Raw genomic sequence first — 23,578 nt, 5'->3', positions numbered from 1 at the left:
GTGGGGTGCTGGTTTTCTGTTTGTTTGTTTTATGGAAAGGGGTTGCATGTGACAAGAAATGAAGTAAAACGAAGAATGCAAACTTTGTAAGACTGTTTTTATAACTGGAGGGTAGCGGTAATGGACGCAGACTCTGAGTGGGATTCGAGGCTGCCCCCTCTCAGGGTGGCTACTCATACGTAAAGCGGTCAGTGAGCGCCTTCCGAGGAAGCTGCAGACAAGAAGGGGAATGTGTGGCCACAAACTGGAGAGTGTGGCCTGGTTTCCAGAGGCCTCAAAGCTGGTTTAGGATTTGGGGTTCACACTAGTACTATGGGTGTTCCTGAGGGGCATGGAATCCAGTCAGACTGTAGCTTTCATGTCCTTATATTTTTAAATGTGCTTCTGGGTGACACTGGCCCCACACTGCAAAAGTCCATGCAGTTAGACTTTCAAAATATTGAATACTTAGCATTTAATATCTTTACACAGAAAGTCTCATTTTGCTGTTAGTGGCTTTGATACATCTTTCATCGCCTCACTGGCGAATATGTTGACTTACGTTAGAAAGTGGCAGCAGGACACTTGTTACCCCGAGGAATGAAAGTGGTATTGGGTCAGGAGAGTCCTGTGAGGCCAGAAGTCATGTGACAGAGTCCTGGGAGGCTAACGTAATTGAATAGATCACCACTTGGGTGAAGTAAAACCAGGTTGGTCAGTGCAAACTGGATGTGTTAATTAAATCCCTTGAAATTAGGAGGTGTGGCGCTTTCATCAATTAGTGGCAATACGCAGCTGATTCTCTCAGGGTGTTTCTTTACTCATGCTTCGAGCACTGTGAAATGCACCCAGCATACACTGTTATATGGGGAGAGACATGTGACAGTGCCAGCTCAATGGTGCCTGTTCAAAGTCACAGGCTCAACGAGCCTGGGACTGTTGTAAAGGCAAAGGTCCAACGGGGAGTTATCTCCCTAGACCGTGAGCTCCATGGTCTGTACGAGTCTGTACACCGACGTCTCCCATGGCCTAGTACTGTGCCTGGCACTTAACAAACACTTAATAAACATTTGGTGACTCAGTGATGAACCCAGGACAAACACTCGTCTTGAACAATGCATTACATGATCCAAGCTAGTACTGGCTTTTGTCCACCTTATTTAGTTTAGAGCTCCTTGAATAATAACTTTGTTAGCTTCAGGTGGTAGCTTTCTAGAACATTATCCGCACCCCAACCCTTGTCCTGGACATCACGAGTGCTCGCAATTATCATCCAACTTAAAACTTCCTCCATCTTCCCCCTGGGCCAAAGTGCTGATTGAGTTATTCTACAGATTCACTAGAATATTTAAACCACACGTGTGTCCTTATTCAGCAGGGGGACCATTTTCCTGGTCGTGCACAGGCTTCCAAACAATTGCATTTCAGGCAGACACAGCCCACGGAGGGGATGTGGCTAGGAGCTGCTGGGGTGCAAATGTGCAGGAATCGGGCCCCTTCTGTTCTTCGGGGTATCACCATTACAGATATTTTACAATTTCAACATAGGGCAGAAACTAATTTGAATTAAAGTGTGTCATAAAATCCAGATGATGGTGCCCCTAAAAGTCTATGATGGGCCATCATCATGTAGAATTTACTGGGTTTGGAAAGTACTAGGTTTCCAGGGCACAATTATATTATAATGCCTTTTAATGGGGAGACAATATATTTATGAAATGGCAAATGAATATTCAGGACCACTGATCCAATATGTTTTATGTGCAATCGGTGAGTATTTATACAGATGAACGGGAAGTATTCTACATAGAACATGTAAGACTGTGGTTTCAGTGTCTATCTGTAATCACTTATGTAAGTAAATACAGTTGCAATTAACCACAAACAAGCTGGGACACAGGAGAAAAAAATCAGTATGTCTGTTATTCAAATAAGAATTGGCAAAAAAAAAAAAGGTCTAAAAGAAATATATATATGGTCCTTCAACCAAACCATTGAAGACCACACATAAATAAAATTAATTCGATGTTAATTTCTCTTCTAATGTCTTACTTGAAATTAAAGAAGAATTCTGGATATGAGCAAAATATATTATTTTAGCAAAGGAATACTAAGTGAGAAAAAGTAAGAAAAAAGAATAACTGTGAATATCAGATTTTTTTGAATTTCAGATTCAATGTATGCAAACTAAATAATTTTTTAAAATAACTACCACTAAGGCAGCACTTAAAATGCCAATGAGAAGGCAAAATTATATTCGCATGTTCTTTTTCATTTAGGTCACTAGATGGCAGCACAACAATTACAAAAATGACTGAAAGAAAAAGCCATGCTGTGTTTCATTCCTGTTAGTTGCAGAGCGATGAGATTTAGTTTGTTGTTGTTGTTTTTTTAAACCTTGGACACCCTATGTCCTCTTCTCAAATGTTTAATATTAACCATTAATATCTATCTACAAAGCAAAGATGATGAGGGATTATTACATATTTTTGAGAATTTTAATAGCCAGAAATGAGGCTGAGGGATTAAGGAACAGTAGATACAGAACTCAAACTTTAATAGATGAGTGTCATGCAGGGACTCTGGTCCCACTCCCGGCACAAGAACGCAGGACATGGTGAGGCCAAAAAGGAACACCCACGGAGCCATACATAGGGGAGTCATACCACTATATTCTCGCTGGCGGCTGGTCAAGACACAAAAGGAGACAGCTGCCAGTACCCCAACAGGGGGTCTTCCTGCCCCCGTCTCGCTGGCTGCCAGGTGAGACACAGGAAGTAGGATCCAGACAATCCACACTCCGCCATCCAGGCTTACTAACCCCACTTGCTGGCCGCAATCCGCCGTCCGCTTCTCTGCCAACCAACCAACGCCCCAACGCAGCCATGGCAGTTATATTAGTGGCTAATGGCTAACCAGCAACAGCTGAAGGCCACCCAGCCACAGTGGATGGCCATCTGATTACAGCTGAAGGCCATCTGATAACCGAGCCAGCACCTTCCCACGTGAGGCCGAGAGCCTGGAAACTGCTCTCCTGGCTCTGTCCCCACAATGAGAAAGGAACACTCTATAGCCCTATCCAGTCTCCAAAAGGCCTGGCTTCAGATCACACAACACTTGCTGGATATGTGGCCTCAGGCAATCTTACTTCTCTGTGCCTCAGTTTCCTCTTCCGTGAATATGAAGGATGCAGTGCCTGCCCAGAGGCTTGTTTTAAGTATCAAGTGAGTTCATACATATAAACCTCTTAGTCATTCCAGCATCCTCTCAATAGAGGTTAACTATTATCTTCTGTAAATCAATTTTACGTCAACCAAGAAAAATTCGAATGGCTTATTCCATACCTAAAATCATGTTTCCTGTTTTATGTATCTATTAATAACACCATGAACCCACAACTTACCAATAATGGGGCTACTGTAATGGGCTCCTCTCCGGTCTTCTTCTCTGTGCTTGGCAGTAAGGGAAATGGGATTTAAAATCAAGATGATAACTCCTGTCCCTGATGAGGTGGCCACCTCAGAAACCAGCACAGTACTAGAAGGGGTGTTGCAGGGGAAAAGGGAGAATTTTCCTGAGGAAGAAAGGTTCTGCTCCAGAGCTCCAGAGCACACATACTGGGAGATGTGTGCAATGAGCCAAAAGGCCAGAAAATCAACCAAAGATGAGAGGTCCAGTGTTCCCTCGGTTTTACTGACTGTCTAGTGCGGGCACGATAGAGTCTTGGAGTGCTGCACGCCGTGGAAAATCTATCTCAATCGTAAGTACAGACAGTCTCCTGCCATGACATTAATTTGGGGCTTGTCTGAACATGTGACAAGATCAGAATTCCGAATGAGATGCTCACGTCAACTTGGGAGATGAGTTCATAAGTTTGGGGGTGACTCAATCCCATTGAACAAAAGGAAATAAAAGAGGCGAGGCAGAAAATCTAGGATCAAGGGGATGACTCAAGAGCTAATGAACTGCTTTAGATTTGAAGGTATTTAGTGGCAGCCACCTGATAACTTGACCAGGTAATAATCACAGGTAATCAGCAGGAATGAGACGAGTCTAACAGTGCAGTCACAGGGACACAGTGCACTGCAGTGGCATAAAATCCAGTGATTTAAAACCAGGTGAGACTCGACTGTGTGCAGTAAACAGAGAATCGGATTCTCCCTTGTCCGTGTTTCAATCATCCCCAGTTAGGGGCCTGGGAGCGCAAGGAAAATATTTTGGCCATTACATGTCCATTCGCATATTCTCTGTTTCAACGTGTCCATACATTTCTATCATACTCATTCAACTTATCTGAAATTCGAATGGCTCCAAATACACTTGTTCAGGGGAATTCATTCCCCCAAGGGCACTTAGCTCCCATGAAAGTCTATCACAAACGCAGTGCTTGAAAATGCTGTGTAACTGAGGCTGGTAGAATTTGCACTTCGGCCCCCAGGTGAGATTGGCTCAGTGGAGCACCCAAGTCAGTGGGGCATGTGGATGGGCCAGGACCCCCACGAGAGGGCCTGGAGGACAGGGAGATTGTACAAGCCAAGCAGAGTGGACAAAAGGCCGGACCGTCCTAGGAAGAATGGAGAGCAAAGCAGGAAAAGCGCGGGTAGAAGGTTAGCCATAAAAGGAGCTACTCTTCAGTGAAGAGACTGGGGCGGGTTCTTGCACTGCAAAGCAATTGTAGGAATAACATGAACACTTAAATTCTGTCTGTGATGTAAGTGCATATGTGTATATGTTGTGTGTGTGTCGTGCAGGGACTCAACTCCCGCTCCCCGCACAAGAACGCAGGATATGGCCAGGCCAAAAAGGAACACCCACAGAGCCATAGATAGGAGAGTCATACTACTATAGTCTCACTGGTGGCTGGGTTGGAGAAGCAGGAGCCACACGATCCTCAGTCCACCATCCGTTTCTCTGCCATCCAACCAACACAGCCACGGCAGTTATACCAGTGGCTAATGGCTAACCGGTAACAGCTGATGGCAACTAGTCACAGCTGATGGCCCTCTACTACCTGAGCCAGCACCTTTCCACATGAGGCCGAGAGCCTGAAAACTGCTCTCTGGGACTCTGTCCCCGACAGTGTGTGTGTGTATGGGGGGGGGTGTGGGGGGGTGTGTGTTACAGGTAATCGGGGCCAGGAGGTTTTAGAAGGGTAAGGGCTTTACCTGTCTTGTTATACTACTGAAGCCCTAGTACCTCACAGAGCATATAGAACCTAGTTGGTGCTCAAAAAGGGTTTGTTGAATGGAGGGAGGGATGGATTGATGGAGAGGTGGATGGATATGGATGGATGGATGAGGCGATGAGAATCTTAAAATGCCGAATGTCACTCTGAGAACCTGACCTGGTGGGAGCTCTGTCCCATTCCAGGGATGTCAGAGGGGGGCATCTCAGAGTTCTTGGAGGACGTGGTGCGGGGTTATAGTGCTGTCACCCCGACTTTTCTGTAACGAGAGTGTGGATGAGAGAAGAGAAGCAGCTTTACACAGACCCAAACCTTATCACGTGTAAATTTAAATTTTAAAAATAAATTTAACTTAGTATAGAAGAGCCGTGTTTGAAGAGATAGAAAAGGAGGTTCTCTACCTGGAAATTTATCTCTTTTACCACCCGTGCCGCTCAAGTGCAAACTGAAGAGGCAAGTTGCCAATGTGCCTGTGACACTGGACTCGGGTGACTCTAATTGGCATAATTTATACTAGTGCTTGAACTTTCTGAAGTTTGTCTTAATTTTCTCACTGGTGACTTTCGTTCTTCAGTTCCTCAGCTTCCTGTGAAGATGCACACAGTAACTGCACATAGATAATCAAAATAACCCTTCCCAACTCAAAGTCTTGTGTCAGGGCCAGAAAGGAGCAAAGCATGAGGCTTTGGAAAATTCAATAAATGTTTTCAACTGACACATTCCATCCCACCCCAACCAACCAGGTGGTCAGTTCAGGTCAATTCCTGCCCTCCACAAACAACACAGACATATATGCCACATACGTACTTGTGCCCTTGTAATTACGGCCGAGAGCTTACTTTATAATACAGTTGAGAATTCTTTGAAACAGAACTTCTACTCAGACTGTGAATTTACCAGAAATCTAACTCAGGGTCTATTTTGATGGTGACGGTGGTGATAGAGACAGTATTTTGTGGCTCACCTCATAACGTGATTATGTAAACTCTGCCTGCCTGTTATAATTTTTTTTAAAGGAGTATTTTAATGATATTTCATCAGAGAAGGTCTACTTTCTTCCTTTTAATTTGCTTTCTCTAACAAAAGGACTGTTGTCAAGATGGTGAGATGTACTAAGCCCCTTGTCCCTGGCAGCTAAATTGAAAAGAAATGAAAACACTCATTTAAATGAAACATTGATTAGGCCCGGAGAGGGGTAGAGCATTTCAGAGGGATTATGAAATAACCACAAAGCATAAAGAAGAAAGTTGCAATTTGCTAAGAGGGTAGAACTTTTAGCTGAGCAAAAACATTTCCTATTTGATATATAAATTTAGAAGTATATGCAAATGACTAAAATAAAAGCCCTCTCTTTGAAATGATTTCATGTTTTTCAAAAGTGTTTCTATGTAGAGTATTAAAGACACAAAACTAAGTCAAGGAACTACCTAGAAGCACCAAGGAGAAGAAAAAATAGACACGGGTCCCCTCCAAACATCACTCAAGAGTAACTGTAGGAAACATGTAGAAAATACCGAAGGGAAGGGCTTATCAGGCATGCCCACGGTGCCCGACACACTGGGCATGAAATTCATGGTAAATAGTGGTATCAGTGCCATTCCAAGGAAGGAACAGATAGCAGAACCAAGGGCACAGGCGACCTGCAAAACACGGCTCTGGCCTCCTGCGCCGGTGGGCCAGCCATGGCTCGATTCTGCAGTCAAGGGTACAGTATTAGAGCAGGAACCCCAGTATAGCGTTTGAAAATAAATGATGTACACACAGGATCATATAATGACATATAGTATAAAACAGAAACAAAATGGACACTTTCAGAGCGTGAAAGAACTGTAAATAGAAGTGCTCTTGTTTTCTTCCTGCGGTGGAGGCGCGGGGTGGCCCCCCACATGCACCCCAAGGTGTGTGCCCTGCCCTGTGGAGCCTTCCGCTAACGGGATCAAGTTACAGGGTCCTCTGCCAGCCGGGCACCTTGGTTCTGTTTTGTAAGCCCTCGCAGCGCTGGTCCCTGTTTTCATTCAGTCTCACCAACTGGGGTTCCCGGAGTGTGGACGCAGAAGCAGCTAATTTGGGGAGGGAAAGTACGTTTTGCTCTATTGTGTGACGCTGGTGAGTCCTGAATCTCGTCCTTGATCAGGAGGAAAATTGTAATGCCTACACTTCCCCTTGCATGGGAAATGCTCCATTGTTCTTGTTTCTAAAAGGAAGTAAAAAATTCCCCGAGCGAGGGGGTGATTTAAAAGCAGAAGAGAAGTTCTATCACGTGATGAAGCTACATAAGCTGTCATGATTTGGGCGGAAGGGCCATCACTGGAAGTAAGCTCCAGCCAAGTGAGTCGACAGTCATCTTACGGTGCAGAGACAGGACGTGATTCTTTTCTATCCAATCCAACCAACCAAAGATGAGGGCATATCCCAGGCAAAGCACTGCCCTAGGGCTCACGTGTGGCTGCACCCAGGCGACCTAACTTTTTCAGGCCTTTCACAAAAGCATTACCCTAGAGATTGTCCTCAGGCCGGGCGGCATGATCTCGGTGCTCTTAACATTTTGGATTGCCTCGTTTTTGTTTTAGGGAGCCGCTCTGTGCATTGCTGGATGTTGGGCTGCATCCCTGGATGGACATCCAAAATGTCTCCGTTGTCACCGTCCTCTGTAGGGCAACATGGCCTCTGGTTGAGAAGCAATGCTCTAAGTCCAGGTGGGCTTTAATTCTTCTTAAAGTATTTCTCGGTGCCATGTGGGGCACACAGAACACACAATATTTCAAATATCTAATTTGCATTTTTTTTTTTTTTAGTGTACTTGTCCCACATACTCTTTCCATTCCAGTTCTGGTTAAAATTAAAACTTGGGAACAATGTTTGAATTCCTCAACTCTTAAAAAACTAAATGGATTTAATTACTTATACAAAAATTTCAATGGTACTAGTCCTGAAAAACCAAAGACACACTTAGGGACCAGGTACATTTTAAGTGTGAAAAGCAGTTTACCAAGGGAAGGTGAACTCATCTGCTTATTGGATGTGGAGTTAGGGCTACGTCCGGTCACGTTCATGGTTGGGGGGCTCTGGAAGGAAACCCTGAAAATGCCCAGCGTGTGGAGAGAACCCTGCCGAACCCAGCAGTGCTGCAGACACAACCTTGATGCCTGTTACTCCAGCATCCCTCGGCCGCAGCCTTTTTATTCCGCGGCGGGCCAGCGGGGGGCGCGTAGCTCTCGGCCCCGAAGCCGCTCGCTCCCGGAACCTCTGGGACAGCATCCCCGTTTGCCCCAAGGTCACAGCTCCTGCCGGAGCTCGCCGGCCCCGGCGGGGACACAGGGGGGTGAGCCCCCGGGGCTGAGACCGCCGCGCGGTGGGGGCGAAAGGGCTCGCGGCAGGGGATGAGATCACAATGGGTGGGGGATGAAAGGCGAGGGCGCCCCGGGCCCGCTCCGCGGGCGCCGCCGCCGGACTCCGCGCCCCGGAGGGAGGGTGCACCCCGCAGCCCGGTGCCACCCGGAGCCCGGAGCCGCGAGCGCGGAGCCGGTGCCACCCGGGGACCCGGGCGCGGCCGCGGGAGAGGCGCTCCCAGCGCAGCGGGCGCAGCGGAGAGGGCGCTGTCCCCGCCCGGCCCGCCCTGCGCGCGGGGACAGCACCTCCGCCCTCACCTCCGCGCCTCCAGGTCCGCCCGGGCCCCCTCCCCGGGCCGCCCCCGAACACCAAGTTGGCGGGCGCCTATAAAAGCCTGTGACGGCGCGACCGCGGACACACCGTTCTGGCCCCAAGCAGCCGCCGCTGGACTCGTGCCAATTCCTACCCTGCCGGACCCGCCGTGCCACCATGTCCCACCACTGGGGGTATGGCCCAGACAACGGTGAGTGCGCCGCGGAGCCCCGCTCGGCCCGGCCCTGCATCTGCCGTGCAGCGCGGCGGCCCAGGTGCCCCGTGCACGGGTTGCCCACCGCCCAGCCCCCGCCGGCGCCCGGAATCCCCACGTCCGGCGCGCACAGGCCTGAGGGGGGCGCAGCCTCTGCGTCCCGCGCCCCAGCTGGGGACCGTCCTACCCGAGGAAGGTTTGGAGCAGGAAATCTTAGGTGTTCATGGCAGGAAAATTAGGGGCGCCCCTGCCCCACGCACCCACCCGTCAGCAACACCTGTGGCTAAGGCTCACAGCACCAGCGGCCCCGGGGCATTTCCTGGGCCCGTCGAATTCCATTGATTGTTCAGTTTTCCCTTCATCTCTCGACTCTTAACGGTAGGAGGTCACCAAGAACCGGGCTTTACCGGAGACACACCTGTGTTCTCCCGGGCCAGCAGACGCAAGACAAAAAGATGCGTCTTTGCAGGCTTTGGGGCGTGCCAGGTCGTGGGGATCCTGGCCATTCAAGGAGGGGGCCCGGCCTGAGCCGCGACTCTGCCCTGCATCCAGGACCGGGACTCGAGGGCGCAATCCCGACGTGCTGGGATGTCCTAGCGAGTTCGCACGTCCCAAATCCCAGCCACAAGCCTGCGTCAGGGTCTGCCCCATTTCACTTGCTGCGTTTCAGCAAACCGAGCACGACAATAGAGACTACGTATATGGCGCTCAGTACTTGTTCTAAGAGCTTTCCGTGTACGCATTCTAGTTCTCCACAACAGTTTCCACGAGATGGATGCCGTTATTACCCCATGACACAAATGAGCAAACTGAGACACGGTGTGTTCCCAGAGGTTATTCAGCTCAGGGTGCCGCCAAAATTGGAAGCGAGCAGACTGGCTCCAGAATCACTGCCCTTTCCTAGGGGTGCGAGTGTACCCGCCCCACTCTGGGGGCTCACGTCTCTTCTCAACCCTAGGACCCGAGCACTGGTTCAAGGACTTCCCCATTGCCAACGGCAAGCGCCAGTCCCCTGTGGAGATCGACACCAAGGCGGTGGTTCCTGACCCCTCGCTGCAGCCTCTGGTTGTTTCCTACGAGCAGGCGACATCCCGGAGGATCGTCAACAACGGTCACGCTTTCAACGTGGAGTTCGATGACTCCCAGGACAAAGCAGGTCAGTGTTTAAAAGGAACTGGCGCCTTTTACCCAGGAGCTGTTTCGCCGACTGAAGGGGAGCAGTGGGGAGCAGGGCAGGAGTCCCCTTTCCAGCAGGGAAGAACCACTCAGGGGACCTTCGTGGGTCCCAGGCTCCAAGGAGCAGGCTGATTACTCGGAGGGGATGTGGGACCATTGCTCTGCCGGAACAGCCCTGGTTTCTCCCGAGGGCATTGAATCACTGAGGTTTGCCTGTGAAAAGTCACAAAAGGCAAGGTCCCCTGGCAAGGGAGACCCAGCAGTGATGAGATGTGCAATATTAGAACTTTTAAGATTCTGTCTAAAATATTTGTTTTCCAGAATTGATGACTAGCCAATAGAAAGTACATTTCTGGGTGATCTTCAAAGTAGCAGTGAGGGCAGTGATGAAAGTCCGACAATTTAAAATACTGAAATTCTTGGAAACATTGTAGTTATGAATATTTTCTGGGCATTGGACTGGTGTGGCAATAGGAGAGGGGACTTAGGGGTCAGGGTGAAAAAGGTGAAGGGATTAAGAAGTACCAATTGGCAGTTACAAAATAGTCACGAGGATGTAAAGTACAGCATAGGGAATATAGTCAATAATATTGTAGTAACTCTGTATGGTGTCAGGTGGGTACTAGACTAATCAGGGAGGGTAACTGCATAAAATATATAAATGTCTAACCACTATGCTGTACACCTGAAACTAATATAAAATAATATCAAATGTCAACTGTACGTGAAAAAAAAACTTTTTAATTAACAAATGGGGGGAAAAAGTGGCAATATCTACCCAGAAATTCTTTCCACACATGAAGATATTTTAGAATTGGTGGATATAGTTGGCCCACAACTGACAAAACCAATTACCGTAATGTATTTGTAATGAACTGTTTACAGGATGCTTGTTGAGTGCTTTTTTTTCTTATTTAGAAATAGGAGAACATCCCCTTCAGACATCGGGGTGGCCTTCTTTGTCCACTGGTTGATTTTATTGCCAGTGACCTATTTTCCTGAGAGCTTTCCTCTGAAGGTCGTGGAATGAATAGTGCCGCGAACACACTGGGTTGGTGGTGGTGTGGGAATGAGGGAGGCATTGGGGCAAAACGAGACAAGAGAGGGAAAACATTCGATAGTGCTGTCAACATTTTGCAGTAATGCTCTATAGTACTAATATATAAACGTAATTATAACCGTTATAGTAAAACTGACTGTTCTTTTTCAGTAGCTATCCAGTATATCTAGTATAGTTTTGGGGGGAAAAATTCCTCCCTCCTCCTCGGCTTTTGAAAAGTTTTTGACACTTAACTCTCTGAAATAGTGATTCTGGAAGAGAATTCGATGGAGGGTAATGCAGAGATAGTATCCCAGTGCACACACACACACACACATGCACACGCACACACAAGCATATTCTAGCATACTGTCATGACTTATTAGATTTAGTAGTTCACGGAACACACTCCTTCAAGATCTGTGCAGCACAGCCTTCCCAAGCATGACTCCAAAGAAACAACGCCCCGGTGATTAAGTTAAATGTAAGGGAAACAATTTCTTTCCTTCATGTAAAGAACATGGGGTGTTGAGATTATAGTACAGCATGGCCCACCGTCTTGGCAGTATGGTACATATAGAAAGGATGCTATAAAATTTTATGTTTAGTTATTTAAAAACCAAAAGAAGTGAGCTATTTCCGTCGGTAGCTGTCAACTTTTTTTTAAGGAGACAGAGTGGATGTATGTTTCATTGTTTATAGTGGGTGTATCTGTCATAAACCTCATTGGAAGCTACATAGACTCCAGCATAAAATTACATGCTCATTGAGTGCTTGAACTCTTTTTTGGAACAATGAGAAAACAAATGTCTAACAAATGGAACCAGATGAGGTAACTCCCTGTAGTCCTTACCAATTTGATCATAAAATAAATTGTCGCAGTAATACGTATTACTGGAAAGAGGATTTCGGCATTGAGTCTTGCAGCTGTGAGCATAGACTGGGGTCAGACAGACCTGGCTTCAAGTCCCTGCTCTGCCACGAACTAGCTCAGGGGCCCTGGAAATGACAGTCACCTGATCGCTGTAAGTCTCAGTTTTCTTCACTGTAGTATCCATCTCAGAGGAAGGATGAAATGGGACAGAGGGTATAAACACTTAGCCCCGAGCCGGGCATGTAAGAGTTCCTCAATGGGAACCATGGCTGTTTCATGTCTACACATCATCTGACTGCATTTATTGGGCCAGCGCTATTGCTGCTGCACCTCTGATAAGATTTCTGAAGAGAGTTTTTAGTGAGCTGTAAGAGGACCTCCCATCACTTGATGGTATTTAAAATTTTTATTTTTGTATGTTCCTGAACATGCCATTTGTCGTAGCGAAGCATGCACTGGTTTTATAGATGATGCTATTATGTAACAGTATGTCTTAACATGAATGTGTCGAGTTCTGTTGGATTTCTACACGAGCAGGAAATTATTCCAGCAAGCCCATTTTCTAACTACTTCCGGTGAGCAGCCCATATTATTAAAGCAGTGGCCTTGCTTAGATGTGAAACGTGAAAACCAAGTGGTTTAGATAGGGGCTCACACCTTTAGAGTCACATGTATTATTCACTTAGTTCTTATATTAAATCAAATCCTTACTAACAATGAACTACAAGATAAGCTGGGCACCCAGAGGACAGGATGGAGGCCTGGTCCCTCTCCCGTGTCCAGAACCCATGCTGGGGGTGCCTACCGTAGAAAGACATGGAAGCAATGGACGCAGCAGTCACTTTGATAAGTACAATGAGGAAATGTTTCAGGGAAATGTGGGAACATGCAGAAGCTTGGGAGTCGGCCTGAGTAAGTCAGGAAAGACTTTCCAGGGTGAGTAAGGCTGGTGCTGAGGCCTGAAGGATTCCGGTGTCTTGGAGGGGATTCCAGGCAAAGGAAGTCAACATCGGGACTTGAGAGAACACAGTACCTGCCCTGGATAGGCAAGGAGTCTAGTAAAACAAGGGAGGCCATTAAAATGGGAGGAGAGGATGAGAGAAAGGCCTGCTCTTCTTACTGTGAAAGATTCCTTTGTAATGTTTGCTGTTGTTTTGGATAAACAAAGAAGCATTCTTTTTTTCTAGAATGCAGAATATATTAAATATTGATATCAAGGGAAAACGCATCTGCAGAATTCAAACAAACAAACAAACAAAAACCACCAATCATGCCATGCAGAGAAACCCTCTTTAGTCTTCTTTTTAAGATCCAAACTCTCAAGTTAGAAGACTTGATGAGTTGACACTCTAGTTGAACCCACTTAAAATAAACATGAAGAAACAGAATGCCAGAGTTTTAAGTACCTTGCTGATCATCTCCTTCCCAGTTTGCTGGAGTGAGACTAAATGACAATCACTTAGAAATAGAAATGAATAAGAATCTTAAATGATAACCATATTTAACATTTAGTGTGTATATACCGTGTTTAAAAAAAAACTGATATGCTTTTCTGTACACTCAAGTTTAAAAATAATTTATCATTTTGGTCACTCAGTTGTTTTACATCAACAGTTTAACATCACTTTCTGTTAGAAGTTATTTTTTGTGGTGTTAACTTTATTGTTTATATTTTTGCCACTTATTTTCTACACTTAAATCCTTCAGTTCATTCCCTTTATTTTTCCCCTCAGTGGCATTTCAGTCTTCTAGAACTCACAGATCCAGATTTTCAAATATATATTCTAAATGTTATCTCATACCCAAACGTAAATACTTGGGTATCAGGAACTGAACTGGCAGAATTTATTGCTGCATTTAAGCTTGAGAGAATTATTTTAAAATGTAGCATTCATTAACTAGAAGCTCTCATCAATCTTCTAAATTCCTTTAAAAATAAACCATCTTAAATTAATGAAAAATTGTTAATCCTGTTAGAATTTTTTTCTTATTAAAAAATAACTCTCCCTGCTTGAGACCTTTTATTATAATACTAGCTTTATCTGAGAGAAAAGAATGGTAGTCAAAATTACTAACTCCTGCTAACTTATTAACTTCTATTAATGAGTTTAAAACTCTGCAGCTTTAGTAGAGGCAAATATCATTGAAAACTAAATACCTGAAATGTTGGGCCAGCCTATGCACAACTTTCATATCATTTCTGTTTTTTAGGAATTGGAATATTTTTATCTGTTCATATGAATTCAAGAAAAAGGAAGGAAGGGAGCTGAGTTTACCTGGGCCGACGGTTGTCTATATGATACACTGAGTGTTCTTACGTCAATCCTGCTTGGTTCCCAGGGACTCACTTTCGAAGCTGTAAACCTTTCCTCCCACAAACAATCTTAGGTTAAAAGGAAACATAACAACAACAAATGATAGGGCTTGTCACACTTACTGTAAGTGGTGTGAGCGGGACCCTACCTACCTACCAGCTGACCAACACTATATTTAATTATATTCCTATCAGAAGAGTTTCTTTTTTGACTCTTGTATAGTTGTCAAATACTTGACACTAAAAATTGTGTTCTCTTGAATTTAAATTGTGTTTGCTACAGTCCAAGTCACTGCTAAACATTTCACTCCTTTAAAGAAATGGGAACGTGGGCATCTTTTTGTCAGGTTTGCCTACATTGACTTTCATTTTCTTAGCTTTAGTGGGTAGCTCCTCGATTATTGTCTACTGCCAAAAAAAAGCAATGCATGATTTAGTAAATGTCCAATTAGTCATAGAGAAGATTGTTCACCTGCTAGAAATAGTCTCTTTATAGTGGACTTATTCATGTAAGTCGTTAATAGGAAATCCCCTAAATTTTAATTTTAAACCAAAGATTACTGGGAATAGTTTATTTGTATTTTGGATCTAAGAGATATTATTGATATCTAGTAAGGTGTTTAGTTTGTTATTTGGATGCATCTTATATTAAGTAGTAATATAGTGATTAGGAAGAAAGCATTCAAAAATGTTTTCAATTTTAATTTGTATAGGTAGTCTGATTTATTTTAGTTTTACCACAGTGAATGTCTTAATTGTCACAAATAACGTATATTTTACATAATTTTTCCACCTAATCTGTAATAGGAAGACAGATTACTCTATAATATACTTGGTGCCCATTTTATGCTTTATATATTTAGTTTGTACAACTGATGGCACATCATGAAAATTAAAATCATCTGGACCTCTTGGTGTTGCGATCTGGATTTAAATTAAGTTTAATAGAAAACCCGTTTCTGTTTTTCCATCCCATGGGGAACACATTTCTGTGGTGCAGTAAATCATTGACTCTTTAGAGCCCCACCAGCCTGGCTGCATCTTACAGAGAAAAAACTATGCCATCAGCAGTTTCTGCTATTTTTTCAATTTATTTTTTTAAATAATGCATTAGAAACACAGGTTTCGTGGTAAACGGCAGTAGTTTAGAAAAATGGCATGTGGCAACCTAAATCAGAAAATAAGTAAGTGGGTCTGGGATATAGCATCGGCTTTCTGTCTGTCTACCAAATGTGCCTTTTCTATTTCTCAAATAAAAAGACATAAGTTGCCTTTATTAGAGTTTACGGCAATTTGTTGTTATAACAATGTTTCTGAGGGACTCGGTTGTCTAGACTCCATGCTAAGAATTAGCTCAGAAAGAACCACCTAGTTGAAGAAGATCACAAATGCTGCTTTTGATAGCAATTAAACTTTAAGAATTTAATAATCTTTTCTACTTACAATGGGCTTCCAATCTACATAGCAAAATAGCTTTATTTTAATAGGAGTTAAAACAGGTACCTGGTAATAATAGGTCAGCACTGAGTGTGTTAATTATTGGACCTCCGAGTATTTCTTTCTTTCTTTTTTTTTTTTAGTATCAGCAAGTTTTGTTTAATAAAATCTCCTATATACTCTTGACTAATTCTTAAAGTTATTTGAAATAAGTAAATTAGGATGGAACTTAAGATCTGTAAGGGAGTGTGAATAAGAAAAAGAAATACCAATAAGCTTTATTATCTTTAAAATTTAAGACTCTGAGGTGATTCTTCACAGGGAAAGGAGATACATTTAGAAAAATCATTTGTCTTGGATGCTTACTAAGGTTTTAACTTAGTTTGGCACTTGGTAGAATTAATGATGTTACAAATAGTTTTTATGATCAACCAGACAGTTAGTTAGTGGTTTTAAAAAGTTATTATAAAAGAGTTAGTTTCAATATCAATTTATTTCATAAACATATTTTTTGTTTTAAGAGTATATCATTATGAAAAATAGGAATTCTCTCATTTTTGACAAAGCTTATTTGGGAGAATAAGGCTAATTCTTACCTTATAGCATTGTCAGATTAAAAAGACTTTTACAATAAGTTGTTAAGTTTCAAAAGATGTGGTTTTTTTTATCAGAATACATGCAAATTCATGTTTCTTAACAGATCTATACTGTAACACCATTTGTAATTTTTTTTCGTTCTTCTTTTTCTCTCCTGGCCTATTGTAAGGCAAAGCTGGCAGCCAAAGTTTGTATCAGGAGCTATAGAAAGACCCCACCACCTAACTATCTTCCAGCCAGCTTTATCTTTTCTTCGAACAGATGAATGGCTGTTGCTATTATCTAATCATATTTAGATAAAGTTAAGCCAACAAACTCCATTGTATGTACAGAATTTGTGCTTTTGTTTTGCAAAGAAGTAAGTTTGGGCTCATTATTTTCTAGGATTATAACCCAAAGCTAATAAAATACACTGATAGGAACAGACGTTTTAATCCCAGTTCTAGAGAAATAAAGTTGAAATAGTAGAACTCAACTAATTTTAAAAGCTTTAAAATATATTGGTTAAATGCCATTAATACACGAAATTAGGTAAAAAGGTTGTTTGGAGGGGCATTTTAATCCTCTCTTAAGACACTACTTAATTATCTACAGACAGACTATGTTCTGACAATGTGATTTGTACCGTGTTTTCCCAAAAATAAGACCGGGTCTTATATTAATTTTAGTGACATAATCAACAATTGAATGTGCCCATTTTTCAGATGAGGAAATTAAGGCCAGAGGGGTTAAATAAAAAAATGAGAAGGGAACAAAGCTAGTGAGTGGCAGTGACAGTCCAAATTCTAAGGCATTTGGAAAGCCTGTATAAGGAAAATTGAAATTTAGGCTGTTACGATCAAGAATAATTCCATTTCAGAAATTGTGGCGTGTAGGATGGTGGGACAGTTTTGGGGCTGCAGTAGAGAGAGTTTCCCCTGTTCACAAGGGTGTGCAGACCAGCACTGGCCAGCAGCCACGTGGCCTCGTTTTTTGGTGACTCACAGGAGGAATTAATAGTTCCCTTAAAATTTCCTCTCTTGATGTTGGAGAGAGGAGAATGCCCCAGAGTGGGGATTCAAACCCTGGACTAAAAAGATTCTTGGCTTCACATGGGAAAGAATTCAGATGTGAGCCGATAGAGTTTAAAGTGAAAGCAAGGTTATTTAGCAGAGAGGTCAGTAAGAAAGGAAAGGAAAGCCCCCCCGCCCCCCCCACAAACAGAGTGATGGTCTGTAATCACTCGTGGAAGAGAGGCCCCGTCTGCCTGCCAGGCTAGGGTTTATATGTGTTTCTTGTTTCCGTGGAAAACTTCTTGGTATGGCGAACTTCAGCCAGGTACGGGAAAAGTAAGGGCAGGTTTACCCTTAACTTTGTAAGATACGGCCTGTGGCTGGTTTGTAATCGAGGGCGATGGCCATTACAGTGGAGTCTCTTTGCTCAATATGCTTTGGATGGTCGATTCTGTGTGATTAATGTCTGCCCCAGTGCTGTGTCTGGCAGCATGCACGCAGCAGGCTTGGAACCCAACCTCCTACTTCCCTCTTCTGTAAAAACAGTCCTCAGGCCACTTCCTTATATCGCTCTGACCTTGAACCTGTGACCCCAGAGCAAACCCCAAGAGAAGGGTCACTGCCCTCAGAAAACAGATGGGAGAGAATCCAACCTCCAGCCAGCACACCTGAGGGAAAAACAGCTGCAACCGTTTCCTGCAGCACCGTGGGCCAAACCTGAGCCTGGATTTCATTTTCAGAGAAAAAATGTTGCTCCGGTCATAAATTTTGTAATATTGAGCAGTGTGTGTGTGTGTTTCGTGTGTGTGTCCACACGTGTATATACACATACACACACGTGTTTTTATAACTTGCAGTGCTGAAGGGAGGACCCCTTGCTGGCACTTACAGGCTGAGTCAGTTCCACTTTCACTGGGGTTCATCTGACGGGCAAGGTTCTGAGCACACTGTGGATAAAAAGAAATACTCCGCCGAGGTAAGACATGCTTTTGGTTTTCTTTCCAGGGAAAATTATCAAGTGATATTTAGCATTGATTTCAAAAGCTTAATTCTGTAAATTCAACTCAAATCGAGGGAACCCCGTCTCTTACAAAGACACCTTCAGTAGTGATATTACAGTTAACGCATCAAAACATTCTCTACCACCTGCAGGGGTACCATCTGCACAGAGTGATGGAATTCAAATGGGAGGATCCTGCTTTAATATAAATCTAGAAATAGAATTTGTGTGTGTTCCCTCAGAATATGCAACTCTGTCTGAAATCACTTGCTATCTTGCCAACGTGGAGACTTAGAATTAAAATGAAAGGCAGTTTATGTTTTAAAGTGATCCACTTCCTTCAGTAACCTCCAGCTCTGCTGACAAGGTCACTGGGGAGAGCCGGCAGGCTTTTATTGTGTAAATCACAGTTTGAGGTTCTGTGTCTTCTCCCTGTAGCTTCATCTGGTTCACTGGAACACCAAATATGGGGATTTCGGGAAAGCTGTGCAACAAGCTGATGGACTGGCTGTGTTGGGTGTTTTTTTGAAGGTTAGTGAATGGCCAACTTCCTTTTTTCCCCCCCTCGTGTTTTCAAGAAAGATGAACCAAACAGCACATTCTACCAAGAGCCCAGGAAATGCCTTTGGCTCTGAAATGTTTTCAGGCTTCCTCTCCCCTCCATAGCTGCTGGTAGCAGGACGATGGAGGACCAGAGCCACCTGGGAGGTATTTATTAGGTGTAATTTAGATGTACATGTGAAGGATGTATACCTGTGAGATGTGAAATGAGGACGTCGTATATGTGACGTGACTACTAGTTTGTGTGTGTGTGTGTGTGTGTGTGTGTGTGTGTGTTTAATTCAACCATAAGTTAGATAGTAGTCTTTCATGATGGACAATGCTAAATGAAGATCAGGCTTTGGAAGGGAGAAGGACAGTGGCCCCACATGGGAGAATTTCAGGCGACAATGGGACACGCAGCTGGGGCTGCCCTCTAGATAGTTGTAAATCAAGTGGGGTCCTGTCTGGGCTGATGAATCATGGGCCCTGAACTAGGATAAGATGGAAGCGACGTGAAGTCATCCAAGGGACACATGAAGAGGACGGTGAAAAGGCTGCTGAGCAAGCAGCCCTGAGAAACTGCAGAGGGCAAGGCATTTCGGGCAGTGGGAAAGATGCTAACTAAATGATGAGAGAGGAACACAAGACTCCAGGGCCATGCTGGAGGCGGAAGGGCAGGAGGACAGCCAAAGGAGGAGAGAGAGTTTCCAGGGACAGAGGGCAACAGTGGCAGATCCTGCAAGAAGGGTTAGGGAACTGTTGACCAGTGTTCTGTGAGGTCACTGGTGACACTTGAGAGGGTCGTGTGGAGACTGCAAGGGTAGACGCTAAGGGCCGCCGTCAGCACAAATAGGGAGTCACGGTGCCAGTGTAACCAGACTAAGACCGGTGGGCGCCCTGTGGTCAGTGGAGCTTTTGGTTCACTATTTGGAGAAATTGTATGATAAAGCTGTCCAAATCCAAACTGGCGTAGGACCACCTGGAGTACACTGTCCTGTCCCTTGTCTTTTCGCAGATTGGTGACGCTAAGCCAGGCCTACAGAAGGTCGTCAGTGTGCTGGATTCCATTAAATACAAGGTACAGTTGAATTTTCTGCCATCTCCAGAGAGTACCTGTTTTCCACACCCAAAATTCCCGTAGTCAAACTGAATTGTCAATGTTTGACGTGTGGTGTTTGGATGAGCTGTTAAGAAAAGTAGAATGCTGCTCACATATGCACGCATCAGAGATGCTGATGATTGCAAGGAGGCCGAGGTAGCATGTGGTCACATCAGTGGCTCACTCACCCAGCAGATGTCTGCTGAGTACTTCTGCTGAGTACTTCCGCTGAGTACTTCCGCCGAGTACTTCCGACAAGCCAGTGACTCCGTGAACCTAGGGAATCCGATGAGGAAGGCCCGGCTTCATAGAGACTTGCGTCCTATGACCCTCACTGAATTCACCTGTTCCGTGTTTCATCCTCCTTACACACAGCTGCGTTGAGGTCACTGAGCAGCCGTTTAAATATTGCCACCGCCAGTGGCAGCCCTGGCTTTAGAAAGCTCACCTCAAACTGAAGCAGCCTCTGTCTTCGGAAGTGTCCCTTGTTACTCCCAGCTTGATCCCCTTACAGAATAAACATACAGAATAAACCTGATCTGAAAACACGAATTCAAAAAGAGAGCTGTACCGTGGTGCTCACTGCAGCAGTAGTTACAACAGTCAAGGCATGGAAACAGCCTCGGAGTCCACCAACACATGAATGGGTAAAGACGACGTGATATAGAGATAGAGACAGGGATATATAGTGGAATATTACTCAGCCATTAACAAAAAAGAATGACACCTTACCATTGGTGACGTGGATGACCTTGAAGACACTAGGCGAAGGAAAATAAGTCAGCTTCTCTGCTGGTATCTGCCAACCTGTATTGCTAAGTTAGATGTCTTCTGTTGAGCTCTTTTTATTTTGTTTTCCAATGAATGTGGAACCTCTCTTAAAACAAAACAAAACAAAACAAAAGCTTTGTGGCTGTGAGAGGGGAATATCTGTGTTGCCTCGGTCCTACTCCGGTCACATGACACGTTTAACTTGTGTATTTGCCTTGCGTCAGGGGCAGAGCGCCAGCTTCACTGACTTTGACCCTCGCCGCCTCCTTCCCGAAAGCCTGGACTACTGGACCTACCCAGGCTCACTGACCACCCCTCCGCTCCTGGAGAGCGTCACCTGGATTGTGTTCCGGGAGCCCATCAGCGTCAGCAGTGAGCAGGTCGGTTTTCCAAAGAGGGTGGCATGAGGTGTGGGCGGAGGAGCTTGTCCTGGGGAGGCGTCACCCTCCGGCTCCTCTCTGGCTCTGGGACCCCTGTCCACAGGCTTACAAATGAAGAGCATTCTGCAAATATTGGTTGTTACTAACCATAACCTTAGGCTGTTTGCTTTTCGCCCATAACTGAGGATCAAATGACAAAGGTGTGTGTCCCCTGATAAATGCTTTTTTGTGAACTCTGAGAAAACGCAGGCTTGGAGCAATGAGACTGCCCACTGAAGTTTGCACAGTGTCAGTGATGACCTCCAGCCTCTGCTCACTCACCTCCCAGCTTACAGCAGTTTCATTCTTGTCCGAATGCATTCTGAATTCTGACCGAGGGGAGAGTCACGCCTTGCAGAAAAGGAATCTATTAAAACTCACTGCACATTACCGGAGCATCTGAGACCAGACATCTTGCATTTCCATCCGGTGTGGTTTGTGATGGTGGTCAGATGGGGCACTTCGTCACACCCGCCGATGTCGATCGAAGCGGACTTCGTGAGGGTGACTGAAGGAATTCTCCTTCTGCATCGAGATCAATTCTTGCCTAGGGAAAGGGAAGAAACACTTTGTAAAACTACCTTGAAGAAGTGGGGGATAGGTTGAGCAGTGCCGGTGTTCATCAGGGGCCAGTGAGCAAATTTAAAAGGACTAAATACAACCAAGGACAGGACTTGAAATGCCAGCATGGGCACATCCAGCCCCGTGTTTCCATGTATTTAATCAGAGACGCTGGCGATCACTTGCAGAACCCCCGACCACTTTATCTAATGGTGGGCGTGCTGTAGTTTATCTTCACTGGGGCAGAAAACAAAACTTTAATTTGCATCTAAAATTGTTATTCTTATTTTACATCTCAGAGGTAATTCATAGGCTTTTGATGTTTGATTACAAAATGAAAAGGAAAACAGAATGTTAACTGAAAATGTCCTTCCAAATGACAGCAACGATTTTGTGTGTATTTTATAGAAATTGCTTCGTTCTATGAAAGCCTACAAGGATAATCTGTACGCAACTATATATCTATTGGGAATCAAATTAAATGGTGAATGTGGATACATGATCCTGCGACTAATGGAGAATGTATTTCAAGAGATAACACAAGCACATAAGTCAATGCTATTGTGAAACTATTATTTTTAATTTTTTAATGTTTTATTTTGTCTTTTAGTTGCTGGCATTCCGTAAACTTAAATTCAGTGCGGAAGGAGAACCTGAAGAACCTATGGTGGACAACTGGCGCCCGACTCAGCCCCTGCACGGCAGGCAGATCAAAGCGTCCTTCAAGTAAGATGGTTCCAGAACCCGAGTCCCAGTGACGAACCTCTGGGTTTCCCTTTAGCTGAGCACAGATCTACTTGGTGAATTGCACTCTGGCTGCCTGGCATCTGGTTTTCTAGATCCTTCATCTCTCTCCTGATGAGCTTACTACTAAAGCTGCAAGAGGTAGACCAGTTGTCATGCTTGACAGGATTGCTTTCTTATGGTGGTGGCCTTTCTGTAACAGAGAATACAATAAAAGGGATAGGAAAGCATACTTTGACTTTGTTCACAGCCCGGGGCTGGGGGTGGGGAGTAGATGAACACTCCACTAAAATGCTATTTTTAATAAACAAAGGAAAGCGATTGAGCGCAAATCCGTATCATGAGATAAATTGGGCCATGTAATATCAATCAGGTAAAACAGTCACAATTCTTTGTAACGTAAACCAGACTAAATGTTTGTGACTGCAAGTTGCTATGTTAAAGAAAAATTCTAAAATTCTTATATATTTGTAGCAAAGTTATCTTAAATATGAATTCTGTTGTAATTTAGTGACTTTTGAATTATGAAGATGTAAATGAGGTATTATCTGTAAAAATTGTTATAATTATAGTTGTGATACAGAGTATATTTCCATCCAAATAATATACCATAAGTTAATAAATGTTGTATTTTAGATATATTCGCTAATAAAATCCGGAGTTCTGTTTTGGGTGGATTTATTTTATGCTGGCCAGTGGGTAATAATGGAAGAGCAAATGTCTACTTTTATAATTCATGTTAGTTCATTGTTAATAATAAATCATCGCAGTTGGCTTACTCATGATTGAAGGTGTCTCCACAAAAGAAAAAACCCTGGCCTGAAGGCCATTTCCTATTTGCATCAAGGGGGTGAAGGCAGAATATACTGAATTAATATATGCTCTTTGGAAATAAAATAAATGACATCTCCGTCTATTGTGGTTTAAGTCATTTTCTAGATTTCTTATCTCTAATCCCACACAGGCCCACACAGACAGTGCCTGGGCGACTG

The 23,578-nt window shown here is 44.2% G+C and overlaps 1 protein-coding gene across 1 annotated transcript; it reads left to right on the top strand.

The window, feature by feature from the left end:
* The first annotated feature begins 8,842 nt into the window (after positions 1-8,842).
* Positions 8,843-23,251, top strand: CA2 (carbonic anhydrase 2). Its single transcript, XM_033126452.1, has 7 exons — positions 8,843-9,017; positions 9,979-10,176; positions 18,307-18,425; positions 18,888-18,980; positions 20,008-20,070; positions 21,087-21,242; positions 22,453-23,251. The coding sequence occupies exons 1-7, from the start codon at positions 8,984-8,986 to the stop codon at positions 22,570-22,572; spliced, it is 783 nt and encodes a 260-aa protein (XP_032982343.1). The 5' UTR covers positions 8,843-8,983; the 3' UTR covers positions 22,573-23,251.
* Positions 23,252-23,578: the final 327 nt, after the last annotated feature.

The sequence above is a fragment of the Rhinolophus ferrumequinum genome, chromosome 14 (assembly GCF_004115265.2).
Source record: "Rhinolophus ferrumequinum isolate MPI-CBG mRhiFer1 chromosome 14, mRhiFer1_v1.p, whole genome shotgun sequence".
Classification (NCBI taxonomy): domain Eukaryota; kingdom Metazoa; phylum Chordata; class Mammalia; order Chiroptera; family Rhinolophidae; genus Rhinolophus; species Rhinolophus ferrumequinum.
This window is presented reverse-complemented; position numbering and strand designations above follow the sequence as displayed.